This window comes from Gopherus flavomarginatus, chromosome 2 (assembly GCF_025201925.1).
Source record: "Gopherus flavomarginatus isolate rGopFla2 chromosome 2, rGopFla2.mat.asm, whole genome shotgun sequence".
NCBI classification, from domain to species: Eukaryota; Metazoa; Chordata; order Testudines; family Testudinidae; genus Gopherus; species Gopherus flavomarginatus.
In genome coordinates, this window is record NC_066618.1 from 217,368,539 (window position 1) to 217,386,705 (window position 18,167).

Sequence of the window (18,167 nt, forward strand, 5' to 3'; positions counted from 1 at the left end):
CCTATGGAACTTGTTGCCAGGGGATGTTGTGAATGCCAAAAGTATGACTGATTCTAATTCAAAAAAGAATTAGATATTTTCATGGAGGATAGGCCCATCAATAGCTATTAGCCAGTACGGTCAGGGATGCATCCCCATGCTCTGAATGGCCCTAAGCCTCTTATCACTAAGAAATTAACACATTTCTGCCTGAGGCACACTCACTATTTTGCCAAAGAAGTGGAATTTTGCCTTTTTCACCCTCTCTCTGTGAAAAGCTTTGTCATCTGTCCATAATGGTGATATTTTTCACTTATTGGCCAATTAGAGAAAGATCACGAGAATCATAGAATCATTGAACTGGAAAGGACCTCGAGAGGTCATCTAGTCCAGTCCCCTGCACTCATGGCAGGACTAATTATTGTCTAGACCAACACTGACAAGTGTTTGTCTAACCTGCTCTTAAAAATTTCCAGTGATGGAGATTCCACAACCTCCCTAGGCAATGTATTCCAGTGCTTAGCTGCCTGACAATTGGGAAGTTTTTCCAAATGTCCGACCTAAACCGCCCTTGTCTTATTTAAATAAGCAGTACTTTATGGTGGAAGATAAATGAGCAATACTTGATGGTATAGAAGAGCTCTCTCTCACTCTCTTTCTCTCTCTCTTTCTGCAAAGCACTAATCATTAAACTGCCATGTTACCCATTACATGTTGATTAAGATATTCAATTCAGTGGATTACATCAAAGTCCAAAGTCCTAATTCTATGTGCAAATTTACTTTCTATTATCAGATTATGGGGGTAATGTACTTAGAGTGTAACAAACCTCCCCTAGTGTATGGTGAAATGCTTAATTGTGCTCATGTGCTGCATCAAAAGCAGTCCATTGTATTCAATGCAGCACTTTAAAACTATTTATTAGTTGTAAATTCCCAGTGCTTGGGTACCCACATGTTCAAAACGTGGGTGCTGAGAGCCAAAGACACACCCCTGGTTGCCAAAGGATTTTAAAAACAGTTCCAGCTCAGATAAAACCTAGAGATGAAGATGTTAACATTTTTAGATTTTGGAACTGTTTTCCTGTACCAAGGAGCCTTTGTTCCCCTGAAGCCCTGCACTGGAGTTGCAGAGGGAGGCTGTGGGAAGAGGCTAGCAAGGAGATTTTGGGGGGGGAAATAGGTCACAAGATCCACATTTTTGTAGATCCAATGGCCTCACCAGACTATTCAGGTCCACTCCAGAAGCTGGAGTAGGGACTATGGGAGAGGAGTTGCTGCTTTCACAAAAGGAGGTGCTCTGCTATCTCATGTCCAGACTTTGGGGTTGGATTTCATCTTATACCACTCTTCACCCAGATAAAGCCAAGTTACTCAGGCTTTGTGTCTAAGCCAAGTGGATTTTACCCAATGTGAACAGTTTTGTATAAACAAGATTTACAGCCCAGTAAGTTATATAATCTTTTCATTGGGAAACCCCATCTTCTTGTTAGTAGCTGGGCGCTTTGGTAAATGGCCACTCACTCCCAGCTCTATAGCTCTTCTCAATGCAGATTCCTGCCTGGGATACAGCATGCTGGTTTCAGATTCCTGTGTTTGCAGGGGGGCCCTGCCCGCTGCAGATGCTGAACAGCTTCAGAACATGAACCCCAACTTCAACATTTGCAGTGTTGAAAACCAAACCACCCCCACTGGGTTGAGTGACCATTGTTAGGAATTGCAATACTCCTCACAATTTGAGAAAAACGCTAATCTGTTTCAGTTGATCCCCATGAGTGGTGTTCAATGACCAAATGATCACTTCAGATCCTTTGCATTATTTTATTCCTACCCCTGTGACACCTTCTGCCTACACAAACAAACCTAAATGTTTCTGTTTCTTTTGTTGGTAAAGGTGCAGGCCAGGAATAACAGGGCGACAATGTGATCGCTGCAGTCCTGGTTCTTACAGTTTCCCGGATTGTATTCCCTGTAATTGTAACAGAGATGGAACAGAGCCAGATGTTTGTCATCCACAAACAGGAGTTTGTCTCTGCAAGGTCAGATAAATCAAGATACTTGTGCATTCACAAATATCATTTTCCATATCAGTGGCTGTTTCATATTTAATGAGTATAATAAAGTGAATTTGTTATTTGCAGTTGTTAGATAAGAATTAAATACAGTTATATCAAAAAATGCATTGTAGCACTTGCCTGGATTGCAAATAAACTGCAGTTAAGAAGTTTGTAGAATACATTTAATGTTGATCCGTTTCACAGAGAAAAACTAGTACATTAAGGTACTACATGCTATGTGTGCCCATATGTGTTGAAATGCTATGTACATACACATATCTCTGTTTTGCATCTGCAGTTTGGGGTTTTTTTATATCCACCGGGCTTCAGGCTTTTTTTTTTTTTTTTGGTCATATGATGTAATTGACATTTCAGTGCCCCAGTGTATGCATGATGTTTGCCATTGCTGTGATTTGCATAGACTGAACTCTATAAATGTGAAGTTTCATATGTGACCTTTCACATGTAGGTTTGGAAGAGCCAGCTTGAGGATTTTGGTAAGGAAATCATCTAGTAGTATTCAGAGCTGGCATTGATCAATGTTCATTACTCAACAGTGAGCTACAGTAATTCCATTACATCTTTATGCAGATCTAGTAGAAAGGCTTCTCAAAAACAACATAGTTGTTTTTCCATGTGAAATCGCAGTGAACTGTATTTTTATATATACCCAACATATCCCCTCCGGGCCACCCAGAAAATTCAGGGGGCCTGGGGTCAAGCAATTTTGGGGGCCCCTTCCATAAAAAAAAGTTGCAATAGTATAGAATACTATATTCTCGTGGGGGCCCCTCTGGGGCCTGGGGCAAATTGACCCACTTGCCCCCCCCCCGCCTCCGGGCAGCCCTGTATCCCTTGCTGATATTCAATTGGGTCTCTATACTTAGTAGCTAGAAAAGAGACCTTCCTGTTGTGCATGCAAGAGACAAAGCTATGAATAAGTTATTGGCACAGAAGGAGGAGGAGACTATTTCATTTACATTTGGAATACCATTTACAGAAGACCATAAGTAACAATTTCACATTTATATTATCTTATATTTTATAAATATTTAAATGTTCCTGTAGGAATTTTGTTTTAGGTGTCTGGTATTTTGCAGGTTGACCAATAACACATGGAAAATTTTAATAACTTTTTTCAATGGTTCTTTAACAGGAGAATGTTGAAGGTAGGCAGTGTGACATTTGCCGTCAAGGATCATTTTATTTGGATCCTTCTAATCCCAAGGGCTGCACTTCTTGCTTTTGTTTTGGAGCTACTAGCAACTGTCACAGCACAAGTAATCGTAGAACTAAGGTATATTTAATGTATATTTTTAGTTACTATCATGTACTGGCATGTGTCCCATTAAGAAACTATCAGATTTCTTCCAAATGACAAATTGTGTTTTACTGAATGTTGAGAATGGGAAATATTCTCGGGAAACCACTGAAAAGTGTTATGTTTCCCATTAGATGCTTTCTCTGCAAATTATGGTGCAGAATCTGAAAGTGCTGCCCTGTGGAAAATGGTCTGTCTACCTCTCCATTTCATCTAGGGCTGAAGCCAGTCTGTTCTGGGTGGCTACAGCCATCAAAGACTTAGTTGAAGTGAAATATCTAGTTACAATGTACTTTTCCAAGAAGTTAATGAAACAATTAATTTGATATCTGGCTTGTAGGAAATATGCACTACAGGTGTATTTGAGACCTAGATAGTGTGCAAGAGGTCCTATGGTAATATTCAACTCGAGCTGTCTAAGTGAACAGGCTCTGCCCGTCTTCATTTTCATAGGGAAAAACATGACACAAGAAGGTGGGAGGAGGAGGGAAATTGGGATATACTCATATGATAACATAAATGAATGGGAGGAATTATTTAAGGCTGATCAGCGTTGAAAAAGAGCAACAGCCTGAAAATAAACAAGGGAATATTTAAATTGGACACTACAAGAAACATTTCTAATAACAGACAGAAGAAAAATGTTCTAAGGGAAGTTATTGAAGCACTGTCACTTTGGTGTTAAATTGTGTCTCTGATCCAAACATCTCAAAGTTCAAATACAGATCCAAATATTCCTGAACTTTGAGAATGTTTGAATCTGGATCTGGAGGTTTGGTTTAGGCTCAGATGTAGACTAGGTGTTATCTGGATTATGGTACTTCATTATTTAAGCACAATGGGTGAAATTCTGGCCCAACTGAAGGAAATGACTAAGCTCTCGTTGGTGTCAGTGGAATCAGGATATCACCCAATGACTGTAGTAGCTGTTCCTACGGAAACCTGTTGTTGAGCATGTGGATATTTTGATGTCAGATTGTTCTGTGAGTGATTCTGAGACACATGTATTAATTTTTATTTCTGCCATTGTAAGTCCATATAGCCATTCTGCTCTGTAGTGTAATGGAAGATGCCAGCTATCTCATCCCAAGCAAAAGATAATTAATTCTAATGTTGAGACTTCCAGCTAAGCTGAAAAGACATCAAGGCCTGAAGTATACTGTAAAATAATTCTCCCTCTGCTATTCAAATGATATAATTTGATCTGTTTGGTTTTCTTTGCAGTGTGGGACACAGTCCCTGCAGAGGACACCTACTCCTGTAAAACATTATTGCTCTGGCTTTTGTTTAAAACTGCAAAATAAAAACAGTTTTTTAAAACAATAGACTAAACGAAGCACTGGTGATTGGCACAGGGTTAGTACAGCACTAATGCAGGATGTTTCAGGAAGTAGATGAGTTAGGAAGACCTTTTTATACTTATGATTTAAAGGGGGGAAATTGTTTATGGACTTAAAATATAAGGCCAAATTCTGTCCTTGGTTGTATACATGCAGCTTCTATTGACCTCAGTATGGATTGTGTTTACATATAACCAAGGACAGAATTTAGTCTACAGTAACAAATCAAACACCTTTGTGCAGAAGGCAAACAGTAGGCTTATGTACCACTTCTGTCCCACTTAAGCCCCTTTTAAGGCATTTTTAAGTGGGACACAAGTGTTGCATAGGCTTTGTGATGTCTGCCTCTGGAGGGGTGAATTTTATCCTCAGTACATTGTATAATCAATATGGTATGTCTCATAAATGACGCTATACACTGAACCTAGAAAGGTTTTAATAAATGATTAATCATGCCCTAATTTCCCTCTTATATTTTGTAATTAGTTTGTTGATATGAGAAACTGGCGTGTGGAGACAGCTGACAATAACATTGATGTCCCCGTAACCTTCAATCCAGGCAGCAATAGTGTAGTTGTTGATGTTCAAGAGTTGCCTTCCTCTGTGCACAGTTTATACTGGGTGGCACCACAATCCTACTTGGGAGAGAAGGTAAATGACACCTAACTAATGTGTTGTGATAATATTTGTTCTGTTTTTTTGAAGATCATTGGCAGAATGCACCCTGTCTTTCTAAGGCCTGGTCTACACTACGTGTTTAAACCGAATTTAGCAGTGTTAAACCGATTTAACCCTGCACCCGTCCACACAACGAAGCCCTTTATATTGATATAAAGGGCTCTTTAAACCGATTTCTGTACTCCTCCCCGACGAGAGGAGTAGTGCTGAAATCAGTATTGCCATATCGGATTAGGGTTAGTGTGGCTGCAAATCGACGGTATTGGCCTGCGGGCAGTATCCCACAGTGCACCATTGTGACCGCTCTGGAAAGCAATCTGAACTTGGATGCACTGACCAGGTAGACAGGAAAAGCCCCGCGAACTTTTGAATTTAATTTCCTGTTTGCCAAACGTGGAGCTCTGATCAGCACGGGTGGCAATGCAGTGTCAAATCCAAAAAGAGCTCCAGCATGGACCGTACGGGAGATACTGGATCTGATCGCTGCATGGGGAGACAAATCTGTTCTATCAGAGCTCCATTACAGAAGATGAAATGCCAAAGCATTTGAAAAAATCTCCAGGCTATGATACAGAGTCCACAGCACAGTGCTGCGTGACAAGCGTAACGAAGAGCCAAAGAATCAAATGGACGCTCATGGAGGGAGGGAGGAGGTACTGAGGACTTCAGCTATCCCACAGTCCCCACAGTCTCTGAAAAGCATTTGCATTCTTGGCTGAGGTCCCAATGCCTGAAGGGTCAAAAACATTTTCCCGGGTGTTTCAGGGTATATGTCGTCAATTTACACCCTTTCCCGCCCCCCCCCCCCGAAAGAAAAGGAAAAAAAATGTTTCTCGCCTTTTTTCAACGTCACCATATGTCTACTGCATGCTGCTGGTAGACGGGGTGCTGCAGCACTGAACACCAGCATCCCCTTCCCGGTGGCAGACGGTACAATATGACTGCTATCCATCCTCATCATCAGCCCGTGAGTGCTCCTGGCTGGCCTCGGTGAGGTGGGCCGGGGGTGCCTGGGTAAAAATGGGAATGATTCCCAGTCATTCCTGGCAGATGGTACAGAATGGCTGGTAACCGTCCTTATCACAGCAACTGGAGGCTGAGCTCTATCAGCCTCCCCCGTTTCATGTCTAAAGAAAAGATTCTGTACTGCCTGGACTATCATAGCAGCTGGAGGCTTCCTCCCCCTCATTTTATCTCACTAAAAAATCAGTGTTTCTTATTCCTGCATTCTTTATTACTTCATCACACAAATGGGGGGACACTGCCACGGTAGCCCAGGAGGGTTGGGGGAGGAAGGAAGCAACGGGTGGGGTTGTTGCAGGGGCACGCCCTAGAATGGCATGCAGCTCATCATTTCTGCGGGATCTCTGGGGCTCTGATACGGAGCGGCTGTGCTCTCTGGTTCTCTAGTACACTTGCCCCATATTCTAGGCAGGACTGACTCTATTTTTAGACAAACATAAAGAAAGGAATGACCCGGGGAGTCATTCTCATTTTTGTCCATGCGCCCCCGGCCGACCTCAGCGAGGCCAGCCAGGAGCACCCATGACAGCAGCAGACGGTACAAAATGACTGATAACCGTCATCTCATCGGCAATTTACAATGGCAGACGGTGCAATAGGGATGGTAACTGTCTCTGCTACCTTGCAAAGGCAAATGAATGCTGCTGTGTAGCACTGCAGTACCGCGACTGTCAGCAGCATCCAGTACACATACGGTGACAGTGACAAGAGAAAACAGGCTCCATGATTGCCATGCTATGGTGTCTGCCAGGGCAATCCAGGAAAAAAGGGCGCGTTGCTTTCACGGAGGAAGGATTGAATGACAACATTTACCCAGAATCACCCGTGACACTGTTTTTGCTTTGGGATCTCAACCCAGAATTCCAATGGGCGGGGGAGACTGCGGGAACTATGGGATAGCTACGGGATAGCTACCCACAGTGCAACGCTCCGGAAATGGATGCTAGCCTCAGTACATGGACGCACACCGCCGAATTAATGTGCTTAGTGTGGCCGCGTGCACCCGACTTTATACAATCTGTTCTACAAAACCGGTTTATGTCAAATCGGAATAATCCCATAGTGTAGAGATAACTTAAGAGGTGTTTGTTTTCTTCCCCATGGATTCCTAACCCTCCTCTGACCTTCCTGAAATCACAGCATTCGGCTTTTGATGACAGCATTGAAAGTGCAATCAGTTATAATGCTGGATTAATCATCCTGGTGGATGTTGGGGAGATGTTTACATGAACTCTATGGTCGACTCTGTTCCTAGCCTGGCTAGTTTTTGGGAGCTGCTGTTCTTGAAGCAATTTCTGAACCACAGCCTCATATCTTGCCGCTGTCTCATGGTACCTTTTAAGATTCACTGAACATCTTTGGGGAGATTTTTAAAAGCATAAAGGGCAGTTAAGTGTTCAACTGCTTTTGAAAACTTTCCCCTTTATTGTTGATATCCTATTCTCAGGGCTGATTTAAGAAAGGAATGCACAGGTCCAGGTGGTGTGAATATTAAATTAATGTATTGTTGTTTGTCTCATATAATAACTTGGATTGTATGGCTGTGTGAAAATATTACCGTGTTTCCTACTTAGTAACTATGCTTATTAACTAATTACAACAGGTCAAAGCATCATATGAGAAGAACACTGTATATTCTTTTAACCATCAGCTTCTTTGAGCTCTTTTCCGCTCTTTCTGCTTTCTAAGGGAAGCAGCAGCTTGCTGTATATTAAACTTGTTATCATTCCACCGTGGGGATCGTGTTGACCAGTTTACACATTGCTGCTGATTGCTTGTGGCTTCAGTGTCATATAACTCTGTCCAACTGCAGTCCCGGTTCTGTTTATAATGGTAGCTGGCTATACAGCACATAGATTCAATACTTTGATTGTCAGATGCTGTCAAGGTTTTTTCCCCACTTTGAACTTTAACATCCAAAAAGTGGGGACCTGCATGATCACTTTTAAGCTTAATTACTAGCTTAAATCTGGTACGCTGCCACCAGCCAGAAGTCTGTGTCTGGCACACCTTCTGTTCCCCCAAAACCTTCCCTGGGGAACCGAAGACCCAAACCCCTTGAGTCTTAAAACAAGGAGAAATAAACCATCCTCCCTTCTTTCCCCCCACCCGACTTTCCCCTCCCTGGGTTGCCTTGGGAAGCTTCACACCGATCCAAACTCCTTGGATCTTAAACAAACGAGGAGTTAACCCTCCCCCCTTCCTTTTCCCCCCCACCAATCCCTGGTGAGTTTAGACTCAATCCCTTGGATTCTAAAACAAGGAAAAATCAATCAGGTTCTTAAAAAGAAAGCTTTTAATTAAAGAAAGAAAAGGTAAAATTTATCTCTATAAAATCAGGATGGAAAATGCTTTACAGGGTACTCAGATTCATATAGACTAGAGGGACTCTCCTCCCGCCCCACCCCAGCCTGAGAGTCAAAGTTACAGCAAACAGAGGTAAAAATCCTTCCAGCAAAAAGACACATTTACAAGTTAAGAAAACAAACATAAGACTAATCCCCCTTGCCTGGCTATACTTACAATTTTGAAACATGAAAGACTGATTCAGAAAGATTGGGAAAGTCTCGGTGTACGTCTGGTCCCTCTTAGCCCCAAGAGCGAACAACTAACCAAAAAAAAACAACACAAACAAAGACTTCCCGCCACCAAGATTTGAAAGTATCTTGTCCCCCCATTGGTCCTCTGGTCAGGTGTCAGCCAGGTTCACTGAGCTTCTTAACCCTTTACAGGTAAAAGAGACATTAACCCTTAACCATCTGTTTATGACAGATGCATTGGGCCCCATTTTGAGGATTTAAGTAGTGCATAGACCTCATGCTGGCCCACTGCACACTGATGAATATCACCACAGGTAAGTACTGATTAGGGTACTCCTTATTAATTTTATGAGGTTCTCTTTATATTAATTACAACTTAAAAAAGAAAAAGAAGGAAGAGAAGAAATATATACTATGCTAAATGTTAACTTGAAACCGAACAAGTTAAGAGTCCATGCCTCTCTGAAGAGAATGTCATGGTTAATATTTTTTTAATATAATGAAAGTGTATTTTTATTTTCACTTTCCCCGAAGTCAGAACTTCCTGAAGGTATCTCTCTTCCAAAAAGAAAATCTTCTTTGGATAGAGACCAAGCATGGAAAACCGCAGCCTAAAAAAGTGAATATTTTGGAAAGTTATAAAGAGTCCTGTGGCACCTTATAGACTAACAGATGTATTGGAGCATGAACTTTCGTGTGTGAATACCCACTTCATCGGATGCATGCATGCTCCAATACGTCTGTTAGTCTATAAGGTGCCACAGGACTCTTTGCTGCTTTTACAGATCCAGACTAACACAGCTACCCTTCTGATACTTGGAAAGTTATGGGATTGTGAAACCAGAGTGTTACAATGCAAACTCTTTTGTCACCTTAACTACAGTGATCACAGCCAGTGCCTACTAAAATACATATTTACACATAAAGGAAGGAAAACTACAAACCAAAAAGTAACTATTTTATTTATAGCGGATGTGTGTGTGGCATGCATAGTTTGATATTGTGATGTGCAGAATAAAATGTGTGTTTACTCACAAGAGACTAAAACTGATGAAGCAGTTCTGCTTTATCTTGCATGTCTTGTCAGAAACAAAACCAAACAACTGTATAATTAGACAATGTGGAGTGCAATGGGAATTGGCTGATAAAATGTTGTTACTAGCTCCTTTTGAAAAAAACTGATTGCAATTTAGCAATAGTGCTACTCTTGCCTTTCAGCCAAAAGAGTTTGTTTTACTAATTACTCACCTCTAGAGAAAAGGGTTTGACTTGTGTAGCAACTAAAATGGATTTATTAGTCAAAATGTAGCTCTAGCGAACGTCCATCAATTCTCACAATTTCCTTCCTCTGAAGAGCAACCCAAAATAAATGGGGTGTTTGATTCCAAAAATTTTGCACTGAACAGAGCTTTGTAGAAAAAGCAGTAAAGCACCTGTTTTTACAATCTGGAGAAAATTCTTCTCTGAAATCTATACAGTTGGTCTTGATTACAATATTGTCCTCTTTTTTCATATATTAACATCAGTAGGAGCTCTGTCCGCATAAGTAGAGCTGAGCTAAGATTTCCTAGTGAGGTGTGATGTTTATGAGAGTAGAATGGGCTGGCCTAAGACCACTAAACATGCTCAAACTGGCCTCTCCTTGGCCATCTTTCCTCTCTGGGCATATGGTTGTCTGTTGCCTCTTCAATTTCATTGTTGGCTTTACTGCTGCTGCTATTGATAAAACCCTCTGAAGATCCTGGGAAAGAAAATGTTTGCAAGACCGTCCCTCGCCACCCCCAGAAGCATTTTATGAGGATGATATCATTGTGCCAGTGTTTGAGAGAGAAGGTGCAACTGACTTTCAGGAGAATAATGAAAGTGACTACACACAATGCCTTAAAATGCACAGAATAAACAAGCTCAAAAATAGAGGAAAAAAAATCTCTAAAGTCTTTCGGTTATTGTCGTCTCAATGGTTACTTACAACAATGTTAGAACTAAAATCCGCAGATGGAAATACGATTTTCAAGTTGACAGTGACCCTTTAAACAAGAGTCATATAAACTGGCTATCAGAATAAGAGACACCAAAGTGGTAATGATGATTGTTCTATTCATTCCAGGTTTTGTTTTCAAGCAATGCATATTTGCATATTTAGAATAGAGGAACAAAGAGAAAGTATGCTATTTACAATGCATGGCGGGGTGGGAGGGAGAACAAATACAAAATGATTTTAGTATTTAGCAAAACTGCAGTAAACTCTTTATCATCTTGAACATTTTGTCTTAGCTTTCTTCATATGGTGGCTACCTAAGTTACCTAGTGAAATCTTTTGGCTTACCTAGTGAAGGCATGATTCTTCTAGATAAAAGACCTGATGTACAGCTAACAGTAAGTATTATATTGTTCCTTTTTGAAATCAGGGAAATACTTTGTTTCACATTTAATTTTTTTTCAAGAAATCTCAACACAGTGCTATTTTTTCAGTTATCTAAAATGTACAATTGGAAAAGATTGCTCTTTGGTAAAACATTCTAAAAATGTATACTACCGTGATGCTGCATTTTTACAAGCGTTCTTATTACATTTTGTTCAAAACCATTCTTGTATCTATCTGTTTTGCTAAGGTAACTTCTTATTACATATATCTGACTTGAGTGCAACAAAAAGATAAAATGGAATTTTCCCCTTAAAATACACCTGTTAAAAAGATAAATCATAGCCTTGCACATTTGTTACCAAGAAGGGTCTTGATCTTGGAAAGATTTGTATGTGTACTTTATTTTACATGTGGGATTAATCCCATTCATTTCACTGGTACTTTGTATCTGTGTAAAGTTAAGCATAAGCATTAGATTTTGCTGAATGGGGTAGAAATATACTTCAGGTCAACCAGATTTGAATTTAACTAGCTATGGGCCAAAGTTAGATTCTTAAATTTGTCATTTAAATCCCCGGGTCTGAAGCTGGCACAAAACTAGGAGGGCATTTTCTTTTCTGGCTCAAATGCAGCTAAAATCTTACAAGAATATCTGTTCTCAAGAGATTTCCATGCTATCAAATAGAAACTCAGAGTGTAGCTTAAACTTGGTGGGAATCTGAATACAGCTTCTTCAGCTCATCTTTAATTTTAATCCAACCTTCTAATGTGCTGGCTGAGAAATATGTTGCATAGGGCATTGTAATAATATCTGATCTGACTCTCCAACTGCATCAGGATTGACGGTCAGAAATTTTTCTGGGTCATATTTTGTTTTTACTTCCCTCCCCATCCTCACCCAAAAGTGCATCTTTTTGTTGTCATAGTGAATACCATTAAAGTATGGTAACTTAAGTTTGTATCTGCTGAATGACAGAATTACTGTGCTTCAGCAACTTATACTGCATATCAATACCATAACATTCAAATTTCAGCATGAAAGCATTATTCTTACACAGGGTCAGCAAATGAAAATAGTTTATGTGGATCCTAACAACCCATTGCCTGACCGACAGTATTACGGCCGTTTGCAGCTAGTTGAGGTAAGAAATATAAATGGAATAGTTTAAGATTTCATTGCATAGGTTAGAGTGCATCGGCATAGTCAAAAACAGGCAGCTGCTGGAGATGTGGTTCTCCTGGAATCACACTGGTTAACGTGTTTTGGGATAGTCCCAAGATACAATCCTTTTGGCTAGAAGTAGGCAGGAGGATTGATATGATAAAGGAAACCTCCTTAAAAATTAGTTCTCGGAATGGTGTTTTGGGTGATATCCCATCTTGGAAACCCTCCAACTCATGGAAGGCTTGATTCTGTAGAGCAGTGCTTGTAGCCAAGTGAATCATTTTGCCTAGATGGAAGATCAGACTGTCTCCAGGAATAGAAGGTCAGGGTGGGTATTCAGGGCATACAGGACCCAACTTTACCCCTCTGTGGGCTCAGGGCTAACATCCATTCCCGGTGGACTCAGGTTTCTATGGGCCTGTGAGGCCTTTTCCTAATGAAAGAGCCCTCACACAGTGAATATCCTTAAATATATACAAGTATTTATTAACAATTAGCAACAAATCAACAAAATACACATGCCAAGCATCTTATGCTCACCACTCCCAATAAAACAGATAGACATCTCCCCGTGGCCAGTCATGGTTATGTCGTCTGGGACTCCAGCCTCTACACAGTCTGATCATGCAGGGGTTAAAAAGTTCAGGCAGCTTTGATCTGGAGGTGTATCCTGGAATTAAGTTCCAAAATGCTTCTTTTCTGACCCTCATTATATAGTTAAAATGAGGTTCTCTCTTATCTATGACTTAACTAATTATTTTACTTAAAACATAGCTATGCAAAAAACACTAACCTTCATTTTCACAATACAGGGTTCACATGCCTAAGACAGCCTACTCATTAGCTTTTGCATTTTTCAAAGTTAGTAATAACTTCTCAAGGTCTCCTTATCTTTATGCTTTGTTAGTGGGATACACTTGCAACAGCAAAACCTCATACTTTTTTATTATCAGGAAGAAACTACAGAAATTCAAGGTTAGTTTGTCCATTCTCTCCCATTTGCTTGACTTTGTGAATATATATCTATCTCCTGTTAATAGGGTTGCATCTGCAGCTAATGCTTTTCTATCTGTCTGCCTACGCCAAGACCGAATTTCCCTGACTCTATAGTTTTGTTTCCAAATTATGGTGGCTGAAATGGCTGTGAGTTATGCTAAATCGATACACAAGATTGTGGTGAGTCATGTCAAGTCCAGGCCTCTCATTACACAGGTCCACTTCCTACAGAGTCTCACTCTACTTCAACAACTCTCTGTGGCACCATTTCCTTCTACTGTTGGTTTTCAGGCACCAAAAACATCTCCTGTTCCTTGAATCATTGGTTGACATTCCCCAACCACCAAAAATGCTTAATCAGCTCCTTTCTTCCTCGGGGAGACATCCCTACCAATGCTCTTTCTCTACTGCTTTGCAGCTGACTTCCAGACTTCCCTCACAGGTTTCTGTAGTGAATTGGGGCGAATACTTAGTCTCAGTTGCTTGGCTAGCAAATATACAAAGTGTGTATATGGATTTCTTATGTCCCTTCTCAATGTTCCCCCATTCCTTTTCCCACCCTTCATTTCTTTACATACCTGCTACTCACTTTCCTCACATCTGTTTCACCCTCCCTTCCCTGAGTCTGCAGAAAGTGGTGCTAGGTGATTGTTTTCTGTTACCATCCTCCCTTTTTGTTGGAGTGTCTGTTTCCACCAGGCTAACTGAAGGTTAACTCACCCCAGAGCCATATTTATTTTATATCATTAATGTACAGGGAAACTTCAGACATGCGAGCAACAATAACCTGGTATCTAGAGAAGAACTGATGATGATCCTGTCTAGACTAGAGGGCTTACACATCAGAGGTCTTTACTACACAGAGAGTCAGAGGTTAACCCTGGGTGAGGTTGGGCTGGAAGAAGCCACAAGAACAGGAAGCGGAAGCATTGCATATAATGTAGAGACATGCTCCTGTCCCCCTGACTATGTGGGTGACTCATGTCAGGTAGGAAATTTTCTTTGCCTCCTCATTGTGTCATTCTTGGTGTGTTGCTCACAACTGTATTGATTTAGTTAGAGAAAAAAGACTAATCGTTAGCAGTACTGGTTAATTTTAAGCACTTCGTAGGTAAGTTTATGTAAAGTTTTGATAGCGAAGGCCCAGATCCTCAGAGGTATTTAGGCACCTAACTCCCTTTGAGGATCAGGACTTAAAATCCTTTCATTGCGTGAATTAGATACCTTCTGTGGAATTTGTGCTCCTTTTAGCTGCGACGATGCATGTATAAAGTGTGTGTATTATATGAATAATATTTTCCGTCATGACTAAAGAAGATCACTCTAATTAGCTTATCAAAGAGAAGGTTAAGTGTTGACTTGATCATGGTCTATAAGTACGTACATGGGGGGGGGAGATTTCTGATAATAGAGGACTCTTTAATTTAGCACACAAAGGCATAATGAGATACAGTGGCTAGAAGCTGAAGCAAGACAGATTCACACTAGAAATTATTTGTATATTTTTAACAGAATAATTATCCACTGGAACTCACCTAAGATTCTCCATCACTTGAGATTTTTACATCAAGACTGGATGTCTTTCAAAGAGATATGCTATAAAAGAGAGCTCAAACAATTTATGGGCTTAATGCAGGAATTACCGGGTTAAATTCTAGTGCTATATTAGGTAGGAGATCCATACTAGATAACCATATTGATCCCTTTTGGCCTTAAAATCTATGAACCTATCTAAGTGGACTGTATTGTACAGTAGCAGCAGAGGCAAAGCTTTAAACTTCAGACCTTGACTGGAGACTCTAGAGAGCTGGGTCCCATTCTTGGTAATGATAATATGCTGACTACCCAGACCCTTGGGAACAGAGTGAAATATGTAAGTAAGAAACAAAGAACAGATTGCACAGAATGTATAGAATTAGTTACTTGCTTGGGATCTGTCAAAAATGCTTAAGAGTTAAAGTAGCAGTTACTACACTAACCTGTAAACAATACATCTTAAAATGAGAATGAAAGAGTAGTGAATGGAGCAGAACAGCCACAGAGAGACTGATTGAACTAGCTGCATTGATTATTGGTCTGGGTCTTTCATTTTTGGCTCCTGGCCACAGTAATAGGGCATTGTTTGCTGAATATCATTTTGAAAATATTTTCAGAAATTGTTTTTCATGCACTCAGTGCTCTGCACTACACATGAAATCCAGCTGATTAGCACACTGGGACTTGCATTTAATACAGACTGAAATTCTCCCATTCCCACTCCACCACCTGCAATGTGCTGTCTTTATACTATCCGTTTTTCCTCCCCTGCACGGTGGAAAATACATAGCCCAAAGGAAGCAGTCAGACCACGGACTTTATGTAGCTCATAAGCCCTTCACGTTTTTGCAGTATTACTCAATCTATGATTTACGGTTCTAATCGTCTAGCTCTGTCTGACTATGTTAGGTGGGGAGAAGGTGATGCCTGCCACACCTTACATTAGCTATACATTAACTTACAGGAGCTACAGCATGGTCGTTTAACCTCAGGAACTGTTGTTTGTGCTGTACAACCTGACTCATGTATCAAGTTTAAAGGTGGGGTCCATCGCAGCATACAGCCTCACTTATCTGAGTCAGAAGCCCAACAATAAGGCGGAGTATAAGAGAAGGTTTGAGTAGTGAAAGTATACTGTACGTGAACAGCCAAGCTGAGAGCTAAGCAGAATGACGGCCGAAATACAGAGGCCAAAGAACATAGGATGGCCAGTTGTCCTATTAATAGCTCTGGGGCATTGCTTGGGACAAGATGTACAACAGAGGGTAGCATTTCCTCGCCTGCAGGGCAGAGGTCAGCAGCAACAAACTCATTTGGATTTTAAACCAAAAGAGGTAATCTTTCTTTCTTCCTTTCTTTCTCACTGAGTTATGGAGTTCTTGAAATTCAAACAATAAGAATGTGAATTTCCTAACCTTGAATTACATTACTACCGATAGTACATGGATGATCTTTCTTGTAGGTTGTTTACCACTGTCCACAAACAGCCAGAGTGTCTAACAGCTTCTGTTTGACTTTTGAGTGGTTAAGAGCTTTTTGTTCATAAGAGGTGAATATTGCAAAATGAAGCTGCGGTGACAGTTGTCCTCAAATCAGAGTGCTTCAGTACTCCAGTGTGTATGTTAGTGTTGTTACAAATTTTAAATGTAAAGAGAGTAAAAATTGAAAGAGGAAATTCAGAATCCTCATACTAATGCCATAAGCATAGATTTGTTCAAATGCATGTGGATACAGTAATAAAGTAGGTATATTCTTTTTTGCTTTGCCTGTAAGGTACTTGTGATAAATAATCCTTGTAAAGCTATATTTCTATTGGTTGAGCTATTTCAAATATTGAGGTGGCTAGTCTCCTCAGAAAGCGGGAATACTGATTGCCTGTTGGCTATGATGTATAAATCCAGGAAGAATAGGTTCCTGCATTTATTAAAATGTATCTGAAAAAAGTCAGAGTGGGGCAAATTATGGGTTCAGCCCTTGCTCCCAGTGAAGTCAATATTAAAACTCATATTGATTTAAATGGTGCAGGAGCAGGCCTTATGTACTTTTAATTACATTAATCCCACATACCACTGAAAGCGAGGGTGGAATTTCTAACAGATCACAGGTGAACTCTCATTGTTTAAACATCAACAACTTTCATTGCAGTAGTCTGTTAAATTCCTTGTGCTGCTGCGAGGCTGAGGTTTTTCTCTGCCAAATGTATGTTTAATAAATTCCTAATTCTCATTCAGAATCTTTCATAAATACTCATGCCTAAAGCAACTTAGACTACGGTGTATGGCCTGATTCTGCTAACCTTTATTCCCGTGAGTGGTCCCATGGAGCTCAATGGCACAACTCATTTGAGCAAGAATTTGCAGGATTTGTAGTTCACATGCCACTTATTTTATTAAATATGTTTTGGGCCAGATTCTGTCCTTTAGGCCCAGGCCTGATGGGGACTGTGCAGAGCTGCACTGCCTGAGGGGTAGCTCCTGGAGGCATTTTGGAAAGCACGGTGTGCCCCAGGGATCACACTCCCCCACTACCTCTTAGAAGGATGTAGCACGTGATCTCCTGTACAGTCAGCCAGTTCAGCTCCAAGTGAGGAAGGGTTAGGGAGAAGGACCATGCCATGCCATTTTTGGGGTGCCTAGTACTCCAGAAGGTCCCCCTCAGGGAGCAGTCAGAAGAACACAGGTACTGCAGTTAAGACTGGTCCATGCATAAAGAGGCTCAAATAGTGGAGAAAGCTCTTTTCACCCTCCCTGCTTCTGTTCCCATGCCAGTAATGACCTGATCTCAACATATTAGTTAGCAGTATTAGCCTATACCATTTAGGTGCTGACAGTTGTCTCTTGCTTCCCTTTCATTATCTTTCTCCAGTTCAGCTCCTCTGTTTCCCTACTTAAAATTGACTTTGATTGATCTGACATACAATATAAATTCTGCTCACGTGCTTTCAGTGACTGAACATTCTTTTCATGTGTCACTGCTCCCTAGGACAAACCTGTACTTTAAAATCAAACTGCTGCATATTTTGGAACCTTGTCTCACTCTGCCTAAACGTGGCTTCATATAGCTCCAGGTGGAATAATTTTGGAAATCATGACGAGTTAATATAGAAGTTACCGCACTGGAAGTGTTTTTAAAGAATACACTGTAGTTACCTGGGCACTAAGATTTTAT

The 18,167-nt window shown here is 40.7% G+C and overlaps 1 protein-coding gene across 1 annotated transcript in view; it reads left to right on the forward strand.

Moving 5' to 3' along the window:
• Positions 1 to 18,167, forward strand: part of LAMA3 (laminin subunit alpha 3) — a 198,997-nt gene that overhangs the window by 113,020 nt on the left and 67,810 nt on the right. Inside the window, exons 36-41 of the mRNA XM_050939774.1 lie at positions 1,873 to 2,017; positions 3,192 to 3,332; positions 5,183 to 5,347; positions 11,212 to 11,313; positions 12,361 to 12,444; positions 14,221 to 14,451. Of these exons, the coding sequence (XP_050795731.1) occupies positions 1,873 to 2,017; positions 3,192 to 3,332; positions 5,183 to 5,347; positions 11,212 to 11,313; positions 12,361 to 12,444; positions 14,221 to 14,451 (868 nt within the window). The remainder of the gene's footprint in view (positions 1 to 1,872; positions 2,018 to 3,191; positions 3,333 to 5,182; positions 5,348 to 11,211; positions 11,314 to 12,360; positions 12,445 to 14,220; positions 14,452 to 18,167) is intronic.